At 37.8% G+C, this 21823-nt stretch overlaps 1 protein-coding gene across 2 annotated transcripts in view; it reads left to right on the plus strand.

The window, feature by feature from the left end:
• The window catches only part of LOC139143669 (serine/threonine-protein kinase ULK4-like), a 29410-nt gene that overhangs the window by 1739 nt on the left and 5848 nt on the right, over positions 1 to 21823 (plus strand). The window contains exons 3-24 of one of the 2 annotated variants that reach the window (XM_070714179.1): positions 97 to 196; positions 939 to 1078; positions 2472 to 2640; positions 3096 to 3197; positions 3836 to 3995; positions 4599 to 4842; positions 5060 to 5226; positions 5930 to 6185; positions 6944 to 7192; positions 7602 to 7648; positions 8111 to 8189; positions 8520 to 8711; positions 9108 to 9269; positions 11344 to 11526; positions 13628 to 13755; positions 14291 to 14427; positions 16687 to 16808; positions 17404 to 17512; positions 18156 to 18302; positions 18707 to 18938; positions 19127 to 19281; positions 20113 to 20279. In XM_070714179.1, coding sequence (XP_070570280.1) covers positions 97 to 196; positions 939 to 1078; positions 2472 to 2640; positions 3096 to 3197; positions 3836 to 3995; positions 4599 to 4842; positions 5060 to 5226; positions 5930 to 6185; positions 6944 to 7192; positions 7602 to 7648; positions 8111 to 8189; positions 8520 to 8711; positions 9108 to 9269; positions 11344 to 11526; positions 13628 to 13755; positions 14291 to 14427; positions 16687 to 16808; positions 17404 to 17512; positions 18156 to 18302; positions 18707 to 18938; positions 19127 to 19281; positions 20113 to 20279 — 3447 coding nt within the window. The remainder of the gene's footprint in view (positions 1 to 96; positions 197 to 938; positions 1079 to 2471; positions 2641 to 3095; positions 3198 to 3835; positions 3996 to 4598; positions 4843 to 5059; positions 5227 to 5929; positions 6186 to 6943; positions 7193 to 7601; positions 7649 to 8110; positions 8190 to 8519; positions 8712 to 9107; positions 9270 to 11343; positions 11527 to 13627; positions 13756 to 14290; positions 14428 to 16686; positions 16809 to 17403; positions 17513 to 18155; positions 18303 to 18706; positions 18939 to 19126; positions 19282 to 20112; positions 20280 to 21823) is intronic. The other variant, XM_070714180.1, reaches the window with a different exon arrangement.

Below are 21823 nucleotides of genomic sequence, written 5' to 3' on the forward strand. Positions count from 1 at the left end.
CCACTGTTCAGTTTTCCATGCATACTTTTATGAATGAATGTTGTGATTTGTTTGACTCTATTGATTTGAATAAGTTCTCTGTGTTTACTTTGACAGGTGAGGCTAACTCATGAGTTGGACCATACCAATATTGTGAAATTTTATGAGTGGTATGAGACGACAAACCATCTCTGGTTGGTGGTAGAGTTGTGTACAGGTAAAGTTCAATTTTTATGTCAATGTAATGTGGTTTAGAATGAAAATGATCTATCTAGTATATAGTTACTCATTCATGAGAGTAGGAGATTTATTATTCTCTCAGTTTGGAGACAGGATTTGTTGTTCAAGAGATTGATCATTTTCATTATCATTGATTCACCCAATGCCATTATTGTCAGTGGTGAGTGTGGACCTGTTCACGAGGATTTGGGTAAATACTTTAAACTTATGTATGCCAAGGTGAAATTTCATGTATTTCCATCTGATGTTTTAATTAGCTCCCATAATCTTTTTCTCTGATTTTCCTCTGTGGAGATACGACTTTGCCCTAGAAAACTGGGATTTGCACTGAACCATGATGGTTAAAAGGCTTGGGTTAACCTCATTATTTGGGCTGCGTGTTCTATTCCTTGTCAAATGCTTGTCTGTCACAGAGAAAGGTACAATATAGAAAGTGGAGACACAGTGTGTCTGTCTCCACTTTCTGGATTGTACCTTTCTCAATACCCGCTAAGAAAGCTCTGTTTTGGCTGTGGCTTCTTTCAGCAAAATGTCCATTTTTACACAATCACCTGTGCTATTTTAATTATATCATCTCTCTTTGAAACTCATACCTTGATAATGTAAAAAAGCACATGCAATGACCAAGGCTTATTTTTATGCTACATCAAAAGTACAGTACTGTACTTTCATTTACATATTGTTGAATTCAACAATTATTTTTTTTTACTTTTTTTAAGGTGGAAGTCTAGAAACACTAATAACACAAGATGAACACTTGCCAGAGGAAGCTGTGCGTAAATTTGGCCTTGACATGGTTAGAGGTCTTCATTACATGCACTCACTCGGAATAATTTACTGTGATCTCAGGCCGTCAAAGGTATGCTTTGTGTTAATGGTACCTAAATTGCAAAAAGAAACAGATTTCTGATAAATTATTTTCTGATATTGACATACTGAATAGACTCTGGCATGACTTGTTCAGGGAACTTGCAGATTTGGTGACATAACTATTGCAAAGTATACATTTTTACCGAGGGGATTCAGACAGGAAGGGCTCGATACCTGCAATTGCTCCTGCAATTGCTCCATGTAAGTATTTGTCACCACAGAGTGACCTGTAAGCTGAATTGATGCACCGAGGACTCATGAAAGACCCCTTTGACACAAGAAAATTTGACTTTCTGCATGTACTGATATTGGGCTGACGACAGAAATTTCCATAAATTCCTTGATTGACTTGGAGAGCTAAGAAATGTCATCAGTTAAAGAAGACACTGCTTATTAGCCATTGTCTGGCATTGATGATGGAAGATTAAGTCACAGAGCCTGGAGCAAGTACAGATCATAATAGTCTCCACTCTATGAAAGTATGAAGCAAGCAAGCTCCAGGGTCTATGATTGAACAAACTCCCTTTTGTGGTTTGGCTTTGCAAAACTCAGTGTTTGAATTCACAAAGGGCCATCACAGGCCAAACTTTTCATTCTGTAGTGCTGTCATTTTGTCTAAGAAAGGCATTTGATGTTCAAATTTTTCAAAACAGGACAAGGCAGTGAGTGTACCGAGTGCTCAGTACATTCTGAATCTTGCTGATTTGGGTCTCTGAAACTCAGTCTTGAAAATAGAAACATCACAGGAACTTCATTCATGAATTAACACTATTTTAGTGCCAGTTGACAAAATGAACGCTGACACTGTAAGCTTCCTAGCATCTCTTTCAAGTTTTCCCAAGTGAAAGTAAGTTTTGTAAATGTCATGTTCTTATTAAATAGATGGCTTTGCGCACAAGTATAAGGATTTCTCAAAGTGTTCCCCGGATGTGGTATGTTCATTTCATAGCACATTTGCTGGATGGTAGATGAATAAAAGTGTGAAATGGGCACGACTTACAAGTTTGACAAGTCTACATGTTCACCTTTCTGCACATTGCCTGTGTATACAAATTAATAAAGTATTTCACAACTTCCCTGATAACAACCAAGAGACAGGGTCTCTATTTGCATAACATGGTGAGCTTGTTCTGGGGAGAACCATTTCAATTTTGTTCATGGTCTGCCATCCATGCTTTGAATATGAATAGGGTCCATACTACAAATGTACCTCCTACTGTGCATTCCACAACCGTCAACTGTGTCTTACCTTGTGCTAGGCCTGGCAGCAAAATGTTCTCTCTGATGCTTTGGGTCTGGCAGCAAAATTGGTCTAGCTGATGTATCATCCATAGAGCCCTTTACATGTAACTGATAAGAAATGTCATGTTTATTGGTCACAGATTCTGCTGGATGGCACTGGTATCCTGAAATTTGATGACTTCAGTCTTGCCAAGGTGGAGGATGAAGACTTAGAAGAACTGTTTCAGCAGTTTGAGGGTGACTCTGGCGGTAGTTCTGATTCTGGTGGTGGTGACGATGACAAAGAAAGGAAACGCAGAAAATATATGGGTAGGTCTTCATCAACAGTCATCACATTTGTGGAAAAATTTTAGTTGGAAAATGGCTTGTAGTGCAGAATAACTTGTAAATTTGTTTGATTTATAAGGGGATAGTTGTTGTGGATTCTAATAGAAATGTCATTGATTTAAACTGTGTGTGGTATTTTGTATATATGATGCTGCCAGTCACTGAATTTTCATAACTTTTTATGATGAAAGTACAAGATTGTCAGATATTTTTCACAATCAAAATGAGAGAAGTAGTGTTAGCATTTTAGCTTTGGGGTAGCATTTGCAATGTTATGAAACTTTGTATTTTATCTCATTTCATTTGGTATACCAGTACCCGTTGATATCAGTAGATCGATATGATTTTGGGAATAAAATGAATGTTATGAAGGAAAATAGCAGCAATGAATGAGTATCAAAACACTGACCAATTGACCAACTGTGGTTTTCTTTTAGGTTCACCTATCTATGCAGCGCCTGAAGTTCTGCAAGGTGGTGATCACACAATGGCCAGTGATTTCTGGTCTCTTGGTTGTATGCTGTATGAATTGTACACAGGTAAATCTTACCATGTTTTACCCTAGGATCTGAAAGATACACTTTTGTAACTCATGAAGTCTTCTCAATCTTGAGCAAACATTTATTTCTTTATGACATATAAAATATCTAGTGCAACACAGAAAATAGGGAAAAAAGGATATTATTTGCTTGACATGATATCAAGACTATCAAGCATTTCAAATGGTTCCAACCCTGAAAAATATTTGAAAACCGTCTTACCAGTACTTTGTTTTGAACTCTGAAGCTAGCGCTGAATTAATTTACTCATGCAGATATCAGATTGATATAAGTGAAGAATGAAAGAAAATTCAAACTTTTTCTGTTTTTGACTCAGTTTCAAGATTGGTCATATTTATTAGATCATGTATATCTTAGTTTATTTGGCTGATGTTATGAAAATAATGTTTTTATTGCACACTAAAATCATTGCCAATGAATTACCATGAGTTTTGTGTATACTTTTTGCCAATCCGTTCAATTTCCATGCTCAGCCATTATCGACCAAGCTTGATGACACCATGTAACTGTTATTAAGGCAGGGAACCTTCCATATTGATGTGTTAACTGACCAGTGTTATTGCTTGGAAGGCTGTTCTCCATTGTATTCCAATTCTGTATAATGATTGTTTCCCTAGGGAGACCACCTTTCATGGCTGAGTTGTTCTCTGATCTGCTTGATCACATCATCAACAAAGACTTTCCAGCACCCAAAGTTAGGGGTTCCAGGATGTCAAAACCCTCGGCAGACTTCTCTGATTTGTTGAATAATCTGATGAAAAAGAATCCGGAGGAAAGGTGGGTATAGCCGTTGTTTTAGTAACTCTTGTTTGATTGTACTGACATTGAAAATAGTTATAGAATTCAGTGTTTTTAAATTTGAATGAAAAAGATTCTGTACTGTCCAAACACACTGAGCAGATAAAAAAGTTATGTATTGATTCACTGATTGTGATCCAGTATACATACTTTTTACTGCATAGTTCAAATGAAAGATCATGATGGTGAACTGATGCATCAATGCCCTTCAATTATCAATTACTCACTGGTACCTTGTCAGATGCTGTATAATTGGATTGACATTGGACTTGCTGTGTCAGCACACAAGCCAGTGTACTTCTTGCATTGTAGGGGTCCATCAGTATCAAATCAATAACAACTCTGAAACAACAGAATGATATGCACTGAGGCAGTGTAGATGGCAAAAGTATAATGACTTCACCTGGCTTTGCCTACCAGTGTCACCCCCAAAGATTTGATACACTCCAACATTTTCAACTGTGCAGGTTTACCGCCTAACAGGAAAATAGGGATGGGGTTGAGTTAATAACCATCATACATGTATGTATATTTGGTACCTGTCATACCTCAGTGATGATGCTGAAATTTTCTTTTTGATAGAATTGACTGGAATAAACTGGTCTACCATCCATTCTGGAAAGGTGCATTAGTTCACCCTGATGACAAGGACAAAGCAACAGCAGAGGCTGGTGCAGAAGATGGTGACAATATAGAGGAACCAACAGTGACAGCCACGTCCATGTCGGCCTCAGTGATGTCTGCTACAGGTACATTGCAGGGATCCACACTGGTCAGTACAGCAGCCTCCGCAACCTTGAACACCAACACAGCCTCTAATTTGAAGGTAACCTTGTTCTTTGAATCACAAGGAATTCCTATGTATCATCAGTATATTGCATATGACAATACCACATAAGCGATTATTGACACCCTAGATTTAAACCTAACCTTTTCTGAAGCCACGTAGTTCTCTTTTGTATGGTACTCTGCATGAATGATGCCTTACAGATATAAAATAAGTGACGATTCTTAATGTGTGTGCTTTCTCAATAATCTCACAGAAGTACAACATTGTTGAGTTGTCTCCTGACAAAATGAGTGCAGCAGAGAGATCTCTCAGTCGGAGTCAACAATTTAAAACAGGTCTAGAGAAAGGACAGAGTGACGTCACAAGACCTCAGACATCACCGGAGGTGGCAGATATCAAGCAGGCTGTCTTTAGTCTGAGGTTAGTCTAATGTGGTGTGTTTTAAGATGTTTCCATTTCAAACAGGAAACCAGGGAATGGTATTACTGCTGTATAATAAAGAATGATACTGAACCTAGAACACCAAATGCAAAGTGAATATAGCCTATCCCTGTTGGCATCCATTCATGTCTAAATGATTGGTACATGTAGCTCCAACATGATTTAGACTACCTCATAAACAACAAATTTACCACTCAAACGTTTCATAGCTGCCAATTATGATTCTCATTTCAAGAAGTTGAATGTCTTTGCAGAATTTTTCGTGTATTATAAAAGATATGATTACGAGTAACACTACCAATCATAAGTTATGGTAAACTTAAAATTAAATTTAGATATTTCACAGCAGACGTTTTCATCAAGTACTGATGTAAACTGGAAAGACAACAAATCAAACTGTATTTGACATATAGGATGTACCGTAGTTTTAGCATCAACTTCAATGGACATTTTGTCCATATTCAGCTCAATGCTACACATTGTAGATTGCTTTCATTTTACAGTATTGTTAGATTGAGATTTTGGAGGATAATGTCTTGATTTAAATTTCATGACAAAATTCTGTTGAAATCTGTTCACAGAAAAATCTGTGCTTTTTGTAATATGGTAGTATGATGGCACTTTATCTGGTGTACAGTATTGGTCAGAGCTTACCATAGTTATATTTTGGCTTTGTCATCAGTTCACGGCCAAGAACCACACAGAATACCACCTATGACGGTGACACCAGAGGGTTTAAAACCAGTGCATACAGCAAAACTGATGTGAAGAAGTCCAGGAAGACAGAGAAATCAACAGATATGCAAAGCAGTCAGGCAGCATCTACCAGATCAACTGTCAGAGACAGAAAGGTTTCAGAAAGCCAAAATTCTGAAATGAAAGAACTTATTTTCACTGTGTGGGATTTGACAACTACCCAGATTATAGATAATCCCAAGGTAAGAATTATTGTGCCAGGAAATTATCAGCTCATGTCACTCATCTTTGTAAACCTCTCATTTGTTTTGTCAACAGTCTCTGTGCTGGTGACTTTTTCATGGATTGCATGTTGATGATGATGTCATCAGGACAGTAATCTGTCAAAGTGCAATTGATGATGTCAGCATTAATCGTGTCCACAACTCTGTCATCTATCAGTGTGCTGCTGATGATGATGATATTATCAGTCCCTCACCTTGCTGACTTTCTCATTTGTAGACACGCTGAAGATATCATCAGTTCTTGCGCTAATCAATCTGTGGTAATGACAAATGAATCTTTGTCTCAAGTTCATCAGTCTTTCTTGATGATGATTTCTGTATCACTCAAAATTTAAATTTCTTTATTAATCTTTAAATGGTGAATTATGGCATCGCTAGCCATGCAATGAAGATATTGACAAAATAAACATTTGCCATCAATGTGACACATTTTGCAGACCTCAAGATTCAGGAGTCTGATTTCCTACTACAAATTCATACAAAACACGGTCTATCTTCTTTTTTAATAGTCAATCACTTTCCCATTCATCTTTCCTCTGTGCATAACACAGTTGCAGTGGTCATGTTTTTTACATTGAAGGAAATACAAACATTATGTACAATTGCAGAGGAGTATGGCAGGCTGGTTTTGAAACAAATATTTAATGTCTTATAAACTATGTTATAATCTGTTACAAGCAAACTTTACTCAATATTCCTGTTTGTTCTTTGATTAGATTCAGAAACCAACATCATTGAAGTGGGACAACAAAGCCCTCCCATTGCAAGCACCCACGGTTGAGAAACTGAAGAAGATGAAACCAGAAGAGATTGAAGATCTCATGAACACCCTGGCTGATACATTGTCCAAAGCTGTCAATGACAAGACAGCTAGCAGTCAGCGGATGCGAATACAGCTGTTGACGTACATCGCAGCTCTGTGCAATGATAGTACATTGGCTGCATATGCTATCAAGTCAAGACTGGTAAGTCAGTGCAGAAGAATGTAAAGAGTGCTTTGGTGAACATGATTCACTGACATGTATCTTTATTTAATGACTCTTCTGCAGCAAAGTTAAAAATTATTGCCTTATAAACTCACATGCGCAGATGTGTGTAATATGGACAATACCAGGATTTCCAATAAAAGTTTGTCGTAATTTGTATGAGAAATGATATTTGGTTATGAGGTGTAAGTGGTTTCCTTATGCTTTAATACATGAAATGTAGCTGTCATAAAATATAATATAAATTTATATTGATAGCATAGAGTTGTCAATTTTAGTCTAAATTTGAAAGCCTCAGTGATGGCAGTTGTCATAATATGACATGTACCTACATGTACTTGTACACCCCTATATTACTGATGCCAGTGATTTGATCATGTTATTTCAGGTGTCAGCCTTACAACAACAGTTGAAATCACCACAGCACCTGGAAATGTAAGTACTAGATACCAGAATGATCCTGTATCTCCGTTAGTCTGGAATCTGCTGTACATCATGTGTGTAGGTTCAACCACGGCATTTTCCAAAGTAGAGGTGAACCAAAATTCACCAAATTTTAGTACATAACCATGATATTTTATTTCAAAATGGATGGACCTACATGCAAGTAAATAGGGGTGATAGCATGTTACAATTTACATCATCTTTTCCCACCCACCCTCACAGTGCATCTACAGAGAATCTTTTCTAATTTGGGGATGAGAATGTGATGTTTGTAGTTGATCATAGTGATAATGATGATGGCTATTATCATTGTGATAATAGAGATGATAATGATGATGATGATGATTGTGATAATAGAGGTGGTGGTGATGATGTTAATGATGATGATGATGATGATGATGATGATGATGCTCATAATGATGATTATAATGATGGTGATTATATTTCTTGCAGACGCTGTAAAGCAGCAAGACCACTAGGTTTAATGGCACACAATATCATAGAACTGGATGAAGAGCTGAGTCTCACAGAGGTAAGTTTGTTGTGGGTTAAAGATATCAATTTAACACAACTGGTGCATTGTCATATACTGTCACTTTGATATGATAATAAGTGAAAAACAGAACTTTTGATTTCGGACAAAAAAAGCAGAAATGGATTGTTATCATAGAATCTTGCCTTTCACTCCACTGAGAATCATTATGTTGCACAGCAAAATCCTACCGATATTTGTTTATGTTATTTATTGTATTGGCCTCTGTAAAAATATTGTTCTTAGCATTATGATATCGATAGTAAACTTTCTACTGATTCAGAATTCACACAATAGTGGAAATATGTGTGATGTCTGTTCTCATCACAGGTCATTACAGCTATCACTGAGGTGATACGGGACAATTTCCGCAATGGAAAACTGAAACAAGCAGCACTGCCAGCACTGGGAGAGTTTTTAAACCTGATAGCCATGCAGGAAGAACAGAAAGGCCATGAAGTGGACGCATGGACAGTACCGTCAGCTTCATACACTATGATTGCAAGGTGTCTCAGAGAAGGGGTAAGGTTACCTCTACATGATTTTGGATCAGTATAAAACAATTTAGAGTATTTAATCCATGCAATAGTTTGTAATTTTACAACCTGTATCAATATAACTCCAGCGAAACTGCAGTCTAATGTTGTAGTGTAGCATAGATTCTTTGTTTTATAATTTCATTTGTGTTGACATCTACTGATCTGCAGACTCATTGAGGAGCATGTTACCAGCCTCAGTGTTCTATACAGCCTTGGAAAAATTAACATATGAATAGACTGCTCAGAAAACAGGGATGGCCCACCCCTCAAAATCTCCCTGTGCTAAAAAGATTGGAGGTGATTGACCTCAGATTGCGTATCACTTGCCTGAAAATTGAACTGAAGTCTGTATCTTACATGTGTGTAATTCGCTTTTCAGGAAGATGCTGTTGTTCAACACTATGCAGCTAAAATTATAGAGAGTGTTGCCACGACAACTGGCCTGCATGCACAGAAACTGTCCACCAATGAAACTGGCCTGTTGCTATGGTATCTTTTCAATCATTCCACCGCTGATGTTCTCAAAATCACTGCCATATCTGTAAGTGAATATTTGATGACAATCTGCCTTTGATCAATTCATAGACAGTGCTCTCACATTTATCTGTGTAATTCAGGTGTTACTAGCTATCATCTACTAGATCTTTCAATTAATTATTACAGTACAAGATGAGGTTATTAGTCCCCACGGACACCGTCCGGGGGGACTTATAGGTTTGGTCATGTCCGTGCGTGCGTCCGTGCGTGCGTGCGTCCGTGCGTCCGTCCGTTCACGCAGATATCTCTGAGATGCCTGGAGCGATTTCATTCAAACTTGATACAAGGATTACTTCATATGGCATACAGATGCACGTCAATTTGTTTTGTGATACGATCCAATATGGCCGCCAGGCGGCCATTTTATTACGATTTTTTCATGTACAGAGCCATAACTCAGGCATGTTCCAACCGATTTTATTCAAAGTTGGTACAAGGACATTGACCAATGTCATACAGATGCACGTCAATTTGTTTTGTGATACGATCCAATATGGCCGCCAGGCGGCCATTTTATTACGATTTTTTCATGTACAGAGCCATTACTCAGGCATGTTTCGACCGATTTTATTCAGAGTTGGTACAAGGACATTGACCAATGTCATAGATATGCACATCAATTTGTTTTGTGATACGATCCAATATGGCCGCCAGGCGGCCATTTTATTACGATTTTTTCATGTACAGAGCCATTACTCAGGCATGTTTTGACCGATTTATTCAGAGTTGGTACAAGGACATTGACCAATGTCATAGATATGCATGTCAATTTGTTTTGTGATACGATCCATATGGCCGCCAGGCGGCCATTTTATTACGATTTTTTCATGTACAGAGCCATTACTCAGGCATGTTTTGACCGATTTTATTCAGAGTTGGTACAAGGACATTGACCAATGTCATAGATATGCATGTCAATTTGTTTTGTGATACGATCCAATATGGCCGCCAGGCGGCCATTTTATTACGATTTTTTCATGTACAGAGCCATAACTCAGGCATATCTCAACCGATTTTATTCAAAGTTGGTACAAGGACATTGACCTATGTCATACATATGCACGTCAATCTGTTTTGTGATACGATCCAATATGGCCGCCAGGCGGCCATTTTATTACGATTTTTTCATGTACAGAGCCATTTCTCAGGCATATCCGCATGTTTTGACCTATTTTATTCAAAGTTGGTACAAGGACATCGACCAATGTCATAGCTATGCACATCAATTTGTTTTGTGATGCGATCCAATATGGCCGCTGTGCGACCATTTTGTTACGATTTTTTTCATGTCCTGAACCATAACTCAGACATGTATCAAGCGAATTCATTCAAAAGTATTTTTATCACAGACCTAATGAAGAGGACTCTATCCTCTTTGAGGACCTGTAATCAAAATACTGATTAACAAGTGGGGACTGTGTCATCAACGATGACTTGTTGACTGTAAATTAGATTGACATGGGTCACACTTTTCCACAGCTGAAAACATGATCGAGTTTTGAACATAGGTATATGTCCACAATGTTAAAGCTTTGCAATTGCTTTGGTTGAGTGACAATTTTTAGCTCATATTTGGTACGGTATATGTATAAATACCAAAAAGAGCTTATATTTTAATGAGTTGACTTCAAAACTAATCTCATTCTACAGTGTGAATACAGACATTATTGACAGGAATTCAGTCCTGTAGATTGAAGTCCTACCCCTACTGTATGTTTTGATGATGGAAGTGATAGTGATCCTAACTTGTGTTTATAAAGCTATCTGACGGACATTACATTTCATGGACTCAGATTTACATGAGTAGCTATTGGTACACCTTTGTACGGGCTTGCTTTGTTTAAATGTCTGTAGTCTAGAACAATATGATTATTTATTCTGATGACTTCCTCATTACATTTCATCACAGTCTTAGTATCTTGTTGTTGAATTGTTGATGAAAATTTGCAAGACGTGATATACAATTTGTGAAACTTGGTTACCCAATAATTGCTAGTCTGGGAAGTCAGAAATACTGGTCTTCTTATTGGTTTTGAAAATGAAAAGCCTCATCTTAAAATTTACATTTTGCTTTGCAGGCATTATCCCGGATAACCAGACACTCTGCAAGTATATTCCAGAGCGTGATAGACAAAGTGGGTCTGCCAAGTTCATTGGAAGCCCTCGGTGTCAGTATCTCCAGAGTTCAGCAGGCTGTGGTCACTATGTTTGCAGCATTGCTATCAGAGGGAACACACCTGCAGAAATTCTTGCAAGACAAGGTCAGTACATTGACTCAGCTAGTGGAGCTTTCACAAGCATTGCTGGGAAAGACAAAGTTATTGTATATTTCAACCATGAATCAACTGAAATTTTTGTGATGCTAAAAAACAAAGCCAGCAAATGAATATTGTTGTAAATGATATTTTTGTGTGCGATAGGCAGAAACCCAACTGATTTTGTTGTAACAGACACTTAAAGATGAAATTCCTGTCAATGTACAGTTTTCAGACTGTTCAATTTTATCATCCCTGGTGCAGTGCATGAAAGTTTCTCAGCATGTCTTGTAAGCATTATAAAGCTTATATGTGTTCAAGATATTTTTACAAAGTAGAATTTTGTCAAAGTGGCATGTCAGAATTAAATACATATTTGATTTGTTTTGGCATTAAATTAAATTTATGAAATTTATTCTGATGAGATTTAATTAAGTTACAGTCTTTATCAATTATTTTCTAGTTGTTTCCCAGTTTCTTATGTGCATGTCCGGCTTGTTTATTTGTGCCCTGAAAATGATTACTAACTTTGTGCTGCGATGATAACATTATTCATTTCTGATCTTTACTATGCATGTTCATTACACAATACATGTGGCAACTATTTGTTACTAACCGTGGTTTGGTTTGGTTTGGTTGTGATTGAAACTGACAGAAACAGAAGGTAACAGCTGCCTCTTTGTCTTCCCTGTCCTCTTCCTCTTTTCTTCCACATTGTTTTCATTTCTAATTCTCAATTATTCCTTTTCTGTCATTCTGTTGTGTTTGTGTTTTCTCCATAACACTCTGTGTATGCATGTGTTACTCAGTGGAAATGTGAAAGTATTTGTGAATATATTGTGAGTGTTCTCTAATAGTTAGAAGGCTATCAGTAGGATGTGACTTTTCACCATCTTGTCAATGGTCAAACATTTTTATACAAGTTATAATTGTCGATTAATCCAAAAAATAGCTAAGATGATTTTATCAAAATATATGAGAAAAGGTACCGCCCCAAATAGTAAGATGTTTATCCAAAATGAGGTGGTGCTTAGGGTATGTACATCATAGTCAAGTCAGGCACTAGGGTAAACCATTCCACAACATTCAGGTTCTCAGAGGGCAAGTGCATGTACAATGTTTTAACTAAGGATTAGGAACAGTTGGTATGATTTGGGAACCCAAGTAACATTTCTGATGTCTAGAACTAGATCATTTGATACGACAACTGGAACCCTGGTTCAGTTTCTTGGCATCCCAGGTAAAATTTACCAGAGTACTGCCTGTGAGAACAAAAAGCACTACTACAGTACATGCAAGAAAATATTTTCACCAAAACTAAGTAATCTGGAAGAAAGTTCAGGGTCAGACAAATTGGCAACACATATAATCCTGTATTATCTACCATAGACTGGTAATAAGAGTAGGTCTATGTGTTTCGTCTAGCCACTTCCATGGTTGTTGATAGAGTTATTGCACTAGTTTGATAGTGATGCACTGTATCAGAGATACAATGTATGGTAGAGCATGTGATTGTGCTGTGTCATTGTCTTTGTGTATGTCTGTATTGTTGTCAAACATGTAACCTAGTCACTGTTGAGTCATGTCATCTGAGTACTAGCATTGCATGTCAGTTATAGAATTGCAGGTGATGGAATAATGTAATACATGACGTTTGTATTTGAAGACAGTGGTACTTGTGACTTTGTTTTAAAGTAAAATTACCTTTGAACTATAATGGCCACATTTCATAAAATCTATGTGCAAACAATCTAAAAACACAACTGGGTTGTGTTGCAGCCTAGACTCTAGTCTTTTTCTGGGATCTGTGGTTGTACTGACACATTAGGGATGTTACATTACATGTCTGGTCATGGTTTTACAACAATCTGAAAACAACAAAACTTCCTTCTTCACATTGTTTTCTGTGAATGTAATGAGCACTTCCAAATGAAGAAGTAATATCACGATATTGTTGAGTGTAATAACTACTTGTACCTGGTGGCATTTTCATTGCTTGTTCCTGAGATCACTTTGACTTATCACAAAAAGTACAATCATATGGAAAAATACCTTCAGCTTAAGCAATACAAATGTTTAAATTTTGCCCCTTGTTTTGCTCATGCAGGAATTGGTACAACGCATCATGCGATTGCTGGAGAGTCCATCCATTGTTGTCAGGTCTAAAGCATTCATCACCATTCTTCAGATTATACAGAGTAACCCTGAAATGCTGCTGATGTGTTGCCAGTCAAGGTCAGTAAACCTTGCTACTACAAAGTGTACACTCAGAGTGACAATGACAAACTTCTCAAATATTTACTCAAAATATATCATCTCAGCATCTGCAAAAATCACACAGTACGTTCATACTGAAATACTTGATGTGCTGATTCTAAATGACATTCCATTTCAATAATCATTAATTGATAATAGTTATATTATAGCTTTGTCAATACCAGTGAATTTTGTTGACGTCATCCCCCAAGATTATTCCTGATAAAATATCCAATTTTCCAGTACTGTAGACCCAGATGTTTTCTTCATCTATAAATTCCCTTGCATTGCCAAAAGTATAAAATAATAGTGATAATGTACCCCCTCTTGGGCCACAATGGACCCAAGCAAACTTTTCATTCCATAATCTACTCGGCTTCACTTCATACATTATGTTATATTGTACAGTTTCCTTTCATCAATTATGGTCTAGGAGGGGGTATATTATTGTGTAAATAATTTTTGTGCAACATAAATTACAACCATGGGTTTTTTCAATGCTGTTTCTTCACAGATTAGTGATGTACATAGAGAGAGACAGTCGTAAACAGAGTTCATCCAAGACAGACAACCAAGCCATGTGGGACTACTTAATGAAATGTCTTGATTTACTGACCAATCACATGATAGATACAGTACCTATAATATTTAGTAAGTGGAATGTTTTTAAAGTCAATCTTTCAGGAAATAACAACAATCAATACATTTCCTGAAATTATCTGTTCATGACACAAGTGTCTTACCACCTACCTTCTTTCATCCATCCATGCAATTACCAGGGAATTCTTTATGTTCTAGATATGTAACAAACTTTAAAAACCTATTTGTAATGTAGTTTTTGTTTTTAATGTCAATACAGTTTCTTGTTCTACTCCCCAAAGCATGTTGACATGTACAGTGTCAGTGGTCGCGCTTACTTTCGGAGTTCTGCGTCCCTATGGATGCAATGTAGCCAAAATATGCGTCCATTGCTATTTTGATTGCGTCCCGACTAATTTGCATATTAACTAGACTCAATTTGGTGACGTTCTTCTTGAACAGTTTTTCACGTCGTAAAGGTCACGATAAGGTCAATCACCCAGTTGTTCATGGTAACAAATGTTCAACGTGCTTAATGTGCAAAATTAACAGTTCGAATCTTGCAAGTAATTTATCTCAGTATTTTTTCTTCTTTCGTTTCTTTTCGTTAATATTGATATCGAAGTCCTGTAGTGCTGGACCGTGTATGCTTATTAGCATTAAATCATCGACATGATTATCGGAGAGACGGCTGCGTCGAGCACATTTTATGCGATTCTGGGTACTAAAACCCCTTTCACACGGTACACTTGTAACAGGGATAACCAATGCTATTGACGCGAGAACTGCGTAATCGGGAAATATGTCGGCATAATCGGTTGTGAGCACACGGCAGGCATCCTCAAAAGAACGAACTCCATGACCCCGAAGTGTACGCTTGACTGCGAGGAACTCATTGCGTAGATTGCCGCCATTCAGTAATGGCTCTACCTCAACTCCCGTCGCGTCCTGTTTTGGCTGCCCGTAAAACACTGAAAGTCGTTCAAGAAAGTCGTCCACGGTCTTTTTCATACTTGACTGAAGTGGCTTGTGTTTCACTGCGTCGATATGATCGTGTGTCCAGAATGACGTACTAAAGCTGAGCGTTGCATGTCGCTACATCCTACGGCACTAGTATAGGAATTTGTTTTTACCACTACTTTTGCACAGTGAACAAAACATCCTGTCTTCACTTTTCCCGTCAATAACGGCGGTCTTGTTCAGTAACCATGGAAATTCCCTCTCCCACTCCGATCTATATTTTCGCTTACTCGATTTAGCTGGCGTAGTGCTCGAGTCGGGAGTCACATTACCGTGTTCAACGGCTGCGGCAATACTTGAAGTTTCTCACTCGGAGTCGCAGTAGTTTTCATCACAAGTTTCTCCCGTTTCGCGACCAGCTGTTGAACATTTTTCACCTGATGAACCGGAGTTTGTGAATTTGAACCGGAACAGGGTTGACTGTTTACGAGAACTCATGTCTGCTGAGGACGACGACGTACAAACGGTGTGATCACACTGTAATGAGTGATTGATATTTGAAATTTCGCAACCGTTTGAGGATTTCATTTTTAGAAAGTGTCAAAATTGTCAACCAATGAGAAAAAGGGAAACAACGAAAAATGTCGCAACTCTTATCAATCAAAATGAGCACAGAGACGGTTTTGATTAAACTCGATACGCTCCAAATTGTTTCATGTTTATTTTAGTGAAAGCGTTACCACTGGTAACTGTCAATCACCCTCGCGGCCGGCCGTCTTTGTATAATCACACGTGCAGTTGTTGAGCACCCCCACTGGACGCTAATGCGTCCCATTGGACGCAGATGCCATCAAAACTGCGTCCACAAGCTTGCTATTTGCGTCAAATACGCACAATTATGCGTCAAACGCGACCACTGAGTGTTCAATTTAGCATGTACACGCATGGACTGCATTGCTATTGTTGACGAGTGAATTCTGGTCCAGACCAGAATTCATATGTAAACAATAATAACTTGCATTGTACATACATACAGTAGATGCTGCATTGATAAGCCAAACAGTTGGCATTCCTTAACACATTTTAGATACTGGAACAAGAATTTGCAACTGACATACAAGATAAAGACAGTAAAAAAGCATCAAAAGTTGCAGCTAATGGCCCTTTATCATACTAACAGGGTGTCACCTTCTTTCCCATGATAGACCGCTATCCACCTTATCCAAAGTGTTAGTGTAAGTTGTATGTATAATAATAAACTTTGAAATATATTTGTATAGGCCATGCTGAACTACATCCATAAATTTCTACAGTGTTGTCTTCGTTTTCTGTATTCACTTTCTATAATGTGATATGTTTTCATTTCTTCAGATGATGTATTAGAATCTTTGAATGCAGTACAGGGTAGAAAACATCCATCCACAGTCCAAGCCAAGAGTTTAAAGACCCATCTTCCATTACTTCCAGTTCAGTTACATCTTGTTACAAGTCAGGTCAGTGTCATTACCTTTCACAGTTACATGTACTATTTTGAGAACTTTATTGGTAGCAAGTTACATTTCACTGACAAAATCAGATGAAACAAAGAATTTCTATGAATGCCATATGTTTCAGACCCCCTCAATAATTCCAAGTCACCCCTCGTAATTGTGGTAAGGAGGTTAGGGGGCACAATGTCCCTTTTAGTGTACCATCTGGGATGGCACACTGCCAAGCATAACTTCTTCTTGACCCAGAATTGTTAAAGGATATCATCTGAGTGTGTATCCAACCTCAGAGATACATTGTACACATCAAATAGTTTTCATTAAAACCTAGTAGTATAAAGAGTTGATCAAATCAGTTCAACAAACATCGTTCTGTATGTTTGTGTAATTAAGATGAGATCAACTCGTTTATGAATTCATCTTTTTTTCGTTCAGACTATGGCATTGATTATCTGTACTAGGTCTATATCAGTTACAACCCCTGCTCAACTCTTCCTTGCCTCATCATGAAATGAAGCAATCTTGCTGTTATTTGTAGCCTTTCACATGCAAAGTAACGTGCATGAAGTAATGTTCATGTCACTTTCTTGCCTTGCTACAGATATTCCGACCACGTATTGTGAATGAAGGGTTCATGTCCGACATTGGAGCATTGCTGACTCACATCAAGTCCATTGATTCCGGTGAAACAAGTATTGAACCAGCCATAGGTTAGTGCAGAACATGCCGTCATATTCCAAGTTGAAGCTACATCAAAATTACTAGCCTCGCAGTAGACATCATGTCAAATCAATTTGTATCAGCTACAAATTCCAATACAGTTTTGTTACTGACATTATTGTAACAACACTGTTTATGAGAGTCACGTATATGTTGACAAAGGGTTTAAAAAAATTTTCGTTCATCAACTGTTTCACCCCCATTTCCCTGTGCACTTGTATGCTCAATCTATGAGAACAATGGGGATGTACCATCTCTAGTGATGACCCTTTCACCACAGTGGTATGGCCCAAACCTGTTGTTATCAATGGTGAGTGTGGACCTCTTTATATGGAATGGGCGTAAACAGGTGAAGCTGTAGGATCTAATAGAAACTTTCCTAAATATCTCTTTCCAGTGTTTTTGTTTAGTTAAACTTTATGTACTGATACTGGTACTCCAGAACACATTTGTTTTGAATGTGAAACATCATTAATGTATGTTTATGTATTTTCAAAGTTGTTAAATTGAATCATTGGATTACAAGTGAAGTTCTCAGAAAGTGTCAGCATGTAGTTGTTGCCAGTGTGACGGACATTTATTTTGTTGTCCTGAGTTAGTAAATTACTTCTTCCTCTTTGTGTTTGTGATCAGGTGCAGTAGGAACAGAGGATCTGATCAACACAACACTATCAGTACTTGAGGCCATCACACAGCATCCAAATATACTTATGGATTACCACAATGCTGTAGCAGAGACTGTTCTGCCGCCGTTAGCAGCGCTGGTCACCAGTGACAATGGTATTGGTTTGACAAGCCCTTATTTTGACATTCTTAGACATTTTCATAACTATGCATGCATGTAGCAGTTTGAAATAAGACATTGTTGGACTGGGCATATTTGTAGCAATATAAAAAATTCCTTTTTTTACATCTAGGTATTTGGTAGTAATACATTTGTGTTAATGTATAGCAGTATTTACGTGAACCTCTCAAACACATAAAGTGGGTGGCTCCCATTTCAGCTGAGAATAATTCATTTTTCAATACTACGCATTTCTCACATTTTTGTACAGTAATAAAAATCTGGCTGGTAGTTAAAAATAAATCTAGCATTGAACTACTGACGACATTGAATTTACTCGAGCATTTCCTATGGGCAAATAAACCCTGTATTGTACTTATATTTCTTTCATATCTTGTAGGTGATACGAGAACACTGTGCCTGAGACTGTTTTCAGAAATTTCATCGCTGTTCTTGAATCATGAACACCTGGCACAGGAAACAAGTGCAGCCAATAGTAAAATAGTGGATGACATCATCGGCCAGCAGTTACTACCACAGTATGAACAGATACTCTTAGATCAAGACCCTCTTCCATCGTATGGATTGAAGTTATTGCTGGCCTTGATTGAAAGGAGTCCATCATATATCAAGTGAGTCTTTCATTCATTAACAAACAGTTCTCACATCTATGACAAAGAAACTGTATTGTATATGGATATGATATTTGCTTCTTCACAATAGACAGGGACTCCTGGAATTTAATATTAATATATGTTAATACAATAAAATAATTGGAAAATAATAAGATTTGTTAAAATTAATGTGTTGATGTTTTCAGAGACATCCAAGACTTGATGTTGATTCCTGTGTTATTTCAAGTACTGGTGGATCACCAGAATGTTCCTACCAGCAGTGCTATGAGAAATATCTTAGCTATACTACACACCATGGTGACACACAAAGAAACCAACATGAAGCTACTCTATGAACAAGGTCTGTATTCAAATGTTCTGCAGGAAAACATAGTATCTGATAAAACGTGATGCAAAGAGTTTCTATTATTACATATGTACCACAGTTTACTTGCATCGAAGCGCGCGCGTACTACTCAGTATCGGGCATTGCACTGCAGTGCAAATACCGAAAACATTATTCCATACCTGCATGCAAATGAATAGAACAGCGCATGATCCTTGTCAAACTATTTAAAATGTGTTCGCTTGTGTTTTTAGTTCCTTTGTTTTCTCGATAAAATAAACACGGGGAAACATATGTAATAATAACAGAACCCCATGGCAAGCGAGCAAGCTTGCCGTACCTGGGGTATTTGCACGCGTGTTTGCGTTGAATCCGGCTGTCCTTTCACTCGCTGCGCTCGTGAAAGCACAACCGCCAGATCCCCCGCAAACACTCTCTCGCCATGGGGTTCTGTCATATTCCTACCATCTTCAGTGACCCAATACTTTTCTTCATCACAATTATGAATCATTGTATCTATATACAATTCATGTATTGACAATATGCAAAATCAAGCATTATAAATAGATCATTGAAAAGTATGCTTGAATACACATACTGAATTATGAATGACTGTGTCAAATTATAAATGATTGTGTCATTCAACTGTGTTACATGTTGCACTAAATTATTCAAGTTGACAGATGTAGCGTGTACCCCTCCAGATAATGAATACCAATTATGGAATAATTTAAAGATACTATGCTTTCTTTAGACAAGAATTATCCGGACTTACCATCAATATGTTAAGTTTCTATGACTTTTCAAGTTTCACAATTTTTTTATTTCTGACGTTTTTCTGTGCAGGTTTTGTTGAACACATCTGTAACATCTTCTATCAAGCCATGAAACTCTACTCAGAGATGGACGATAAGACAGATACCAAGACGCTGACTCTTCTTCTGATGTCACTCCTTGACCTACTTCTTGCTCTTCTCAAGTATGTCTCCAATGTTGTCAGGCAGGTTTTACAGGTGAGTAGGAAATCTTGTCTTTTTTTCTGCTTTTAGCATAAACAGTGCAGCTGAATTCTTTTACCAAATACAGTACATTAACTTGATGACATGCCATTTGTAAATCATTTTTTAAGACTCAGCATTCTATGTGTTTCATCTTTGTTTGTTATTTCATCTTTTCATAAGGCCACTTAAAGAAAATTCTTTGTTTGCCATCATTGAATCTTGAAAACCTACCAGCCAACCAGGGAAAAAAACACACATAGACAGTGTTGTCCTTAAATTCAAAAGTAGCCGGGTAATTTAAGAAAGTAGACGGGTGGACTGCGAGGAAGCGAAGCGAGCGAGCGGCGAGTGAGCGTAGCGAACGAGGGGGGAGAGCGCGAGAGGGGGTGTCCCCCTGTCGCAAGGCGAAAAATGAAATTTTTGAGTGGAAATGGTGTTCTCTGGTGACATCTGAGGTGACATATAGCTGAGACTGAAACAGTACTTTTGTTGTGTGTCTCAGACGTGGCTCACATACAACAAAACAAACAAACATGATTTTGTTTTGTTGTATTATTTATGACACACTTATGGTTTTATTTGCAGTGAAGATGTAACATATAATCTTAAATCACCCGCTGTCTGCTCATTTCATTGCTCATTTCCCATTCTTCATTACCACATAGTAGTTTCCCAAAAACCATCAAACTCATTCTATTCTAATCAAAACACATTCGCTTTTCTTAAGAACAACATCGGTAAGATAATTCACTGTAACAGTGTTCGCATTTACGAAAAAAATGCGTATATAGAAAACTCATAACAATGAAAAAATTCGTAGAGAGTCGATCGCATTGGATTGAGTCTCTACGCATTTTTTCATTGTTATGAGTTTTACGCAAACGGTTGCGAAAGCACTCTCCGCGACTGAGCTTAGGCGACAACAAGACGAGATGAGTGCCCGCTTAACATTAAATTTTTTGCAACATTTCTGTCAATCACTCATTTTATGTGGAAAGTTTCAGATTCTCTGAGTGTAGTCTTAAAAATCGCTGTCCCCAAATTTGATCAAAGCAGATATGCAGCAAGGCGTCGGAAGGAAACAACTCTAATTTCTTTCAAATTTGCTCCACGAGTCCGTGAAAAAAATGATTCAGAGGGTCCATCGAAAGACACTATCGGGCAACCCAACATGGAGAAGCGCAGTGAAATTGAACCCATGCCGGAATCCACGACGTATTGTCCAGGGGATCAGCGCCAAGGTGAAGCCGTGAGCCGTGATGCGTCGATGATGCGCCGGTCGGCAACGGTCGGCAACACACATGCCTGTCACCGTGGATTCTATTACTTTAAAATAATCAATGAAAAAAATACCAATTCAAATAAACAGTTGCTTCTAAAAAAATCAGTTCTAGCTCATTTTTTTAAATCCAGAAAATTCGTCGGTATTGCTCTGAGAATAACTTGATTTGTGGAGAAGATCATATACTCGTAGTGACCGTGACGTTGGCAGCCAGCGCGGCGGCGGAAAACTAGCTGCAGTCTCATGAACTTCGAATCGTCGATCAAAATCACAT

Source organism: Ptychodera flava, chromosome 11, assembly GCF_041260155.1.
Source record: "Ptychodera flava strain L36383 chromosome 11, AS_Pfla_20210202, whole genome shotgun sequence".
In the NCBI taxonomy this organism is placed as follows: Eukaryota; Metazoa; Hemichordata; class Enteropneusta; family Ptychoderidae; genus Ptychodera; species Ptychodera flava.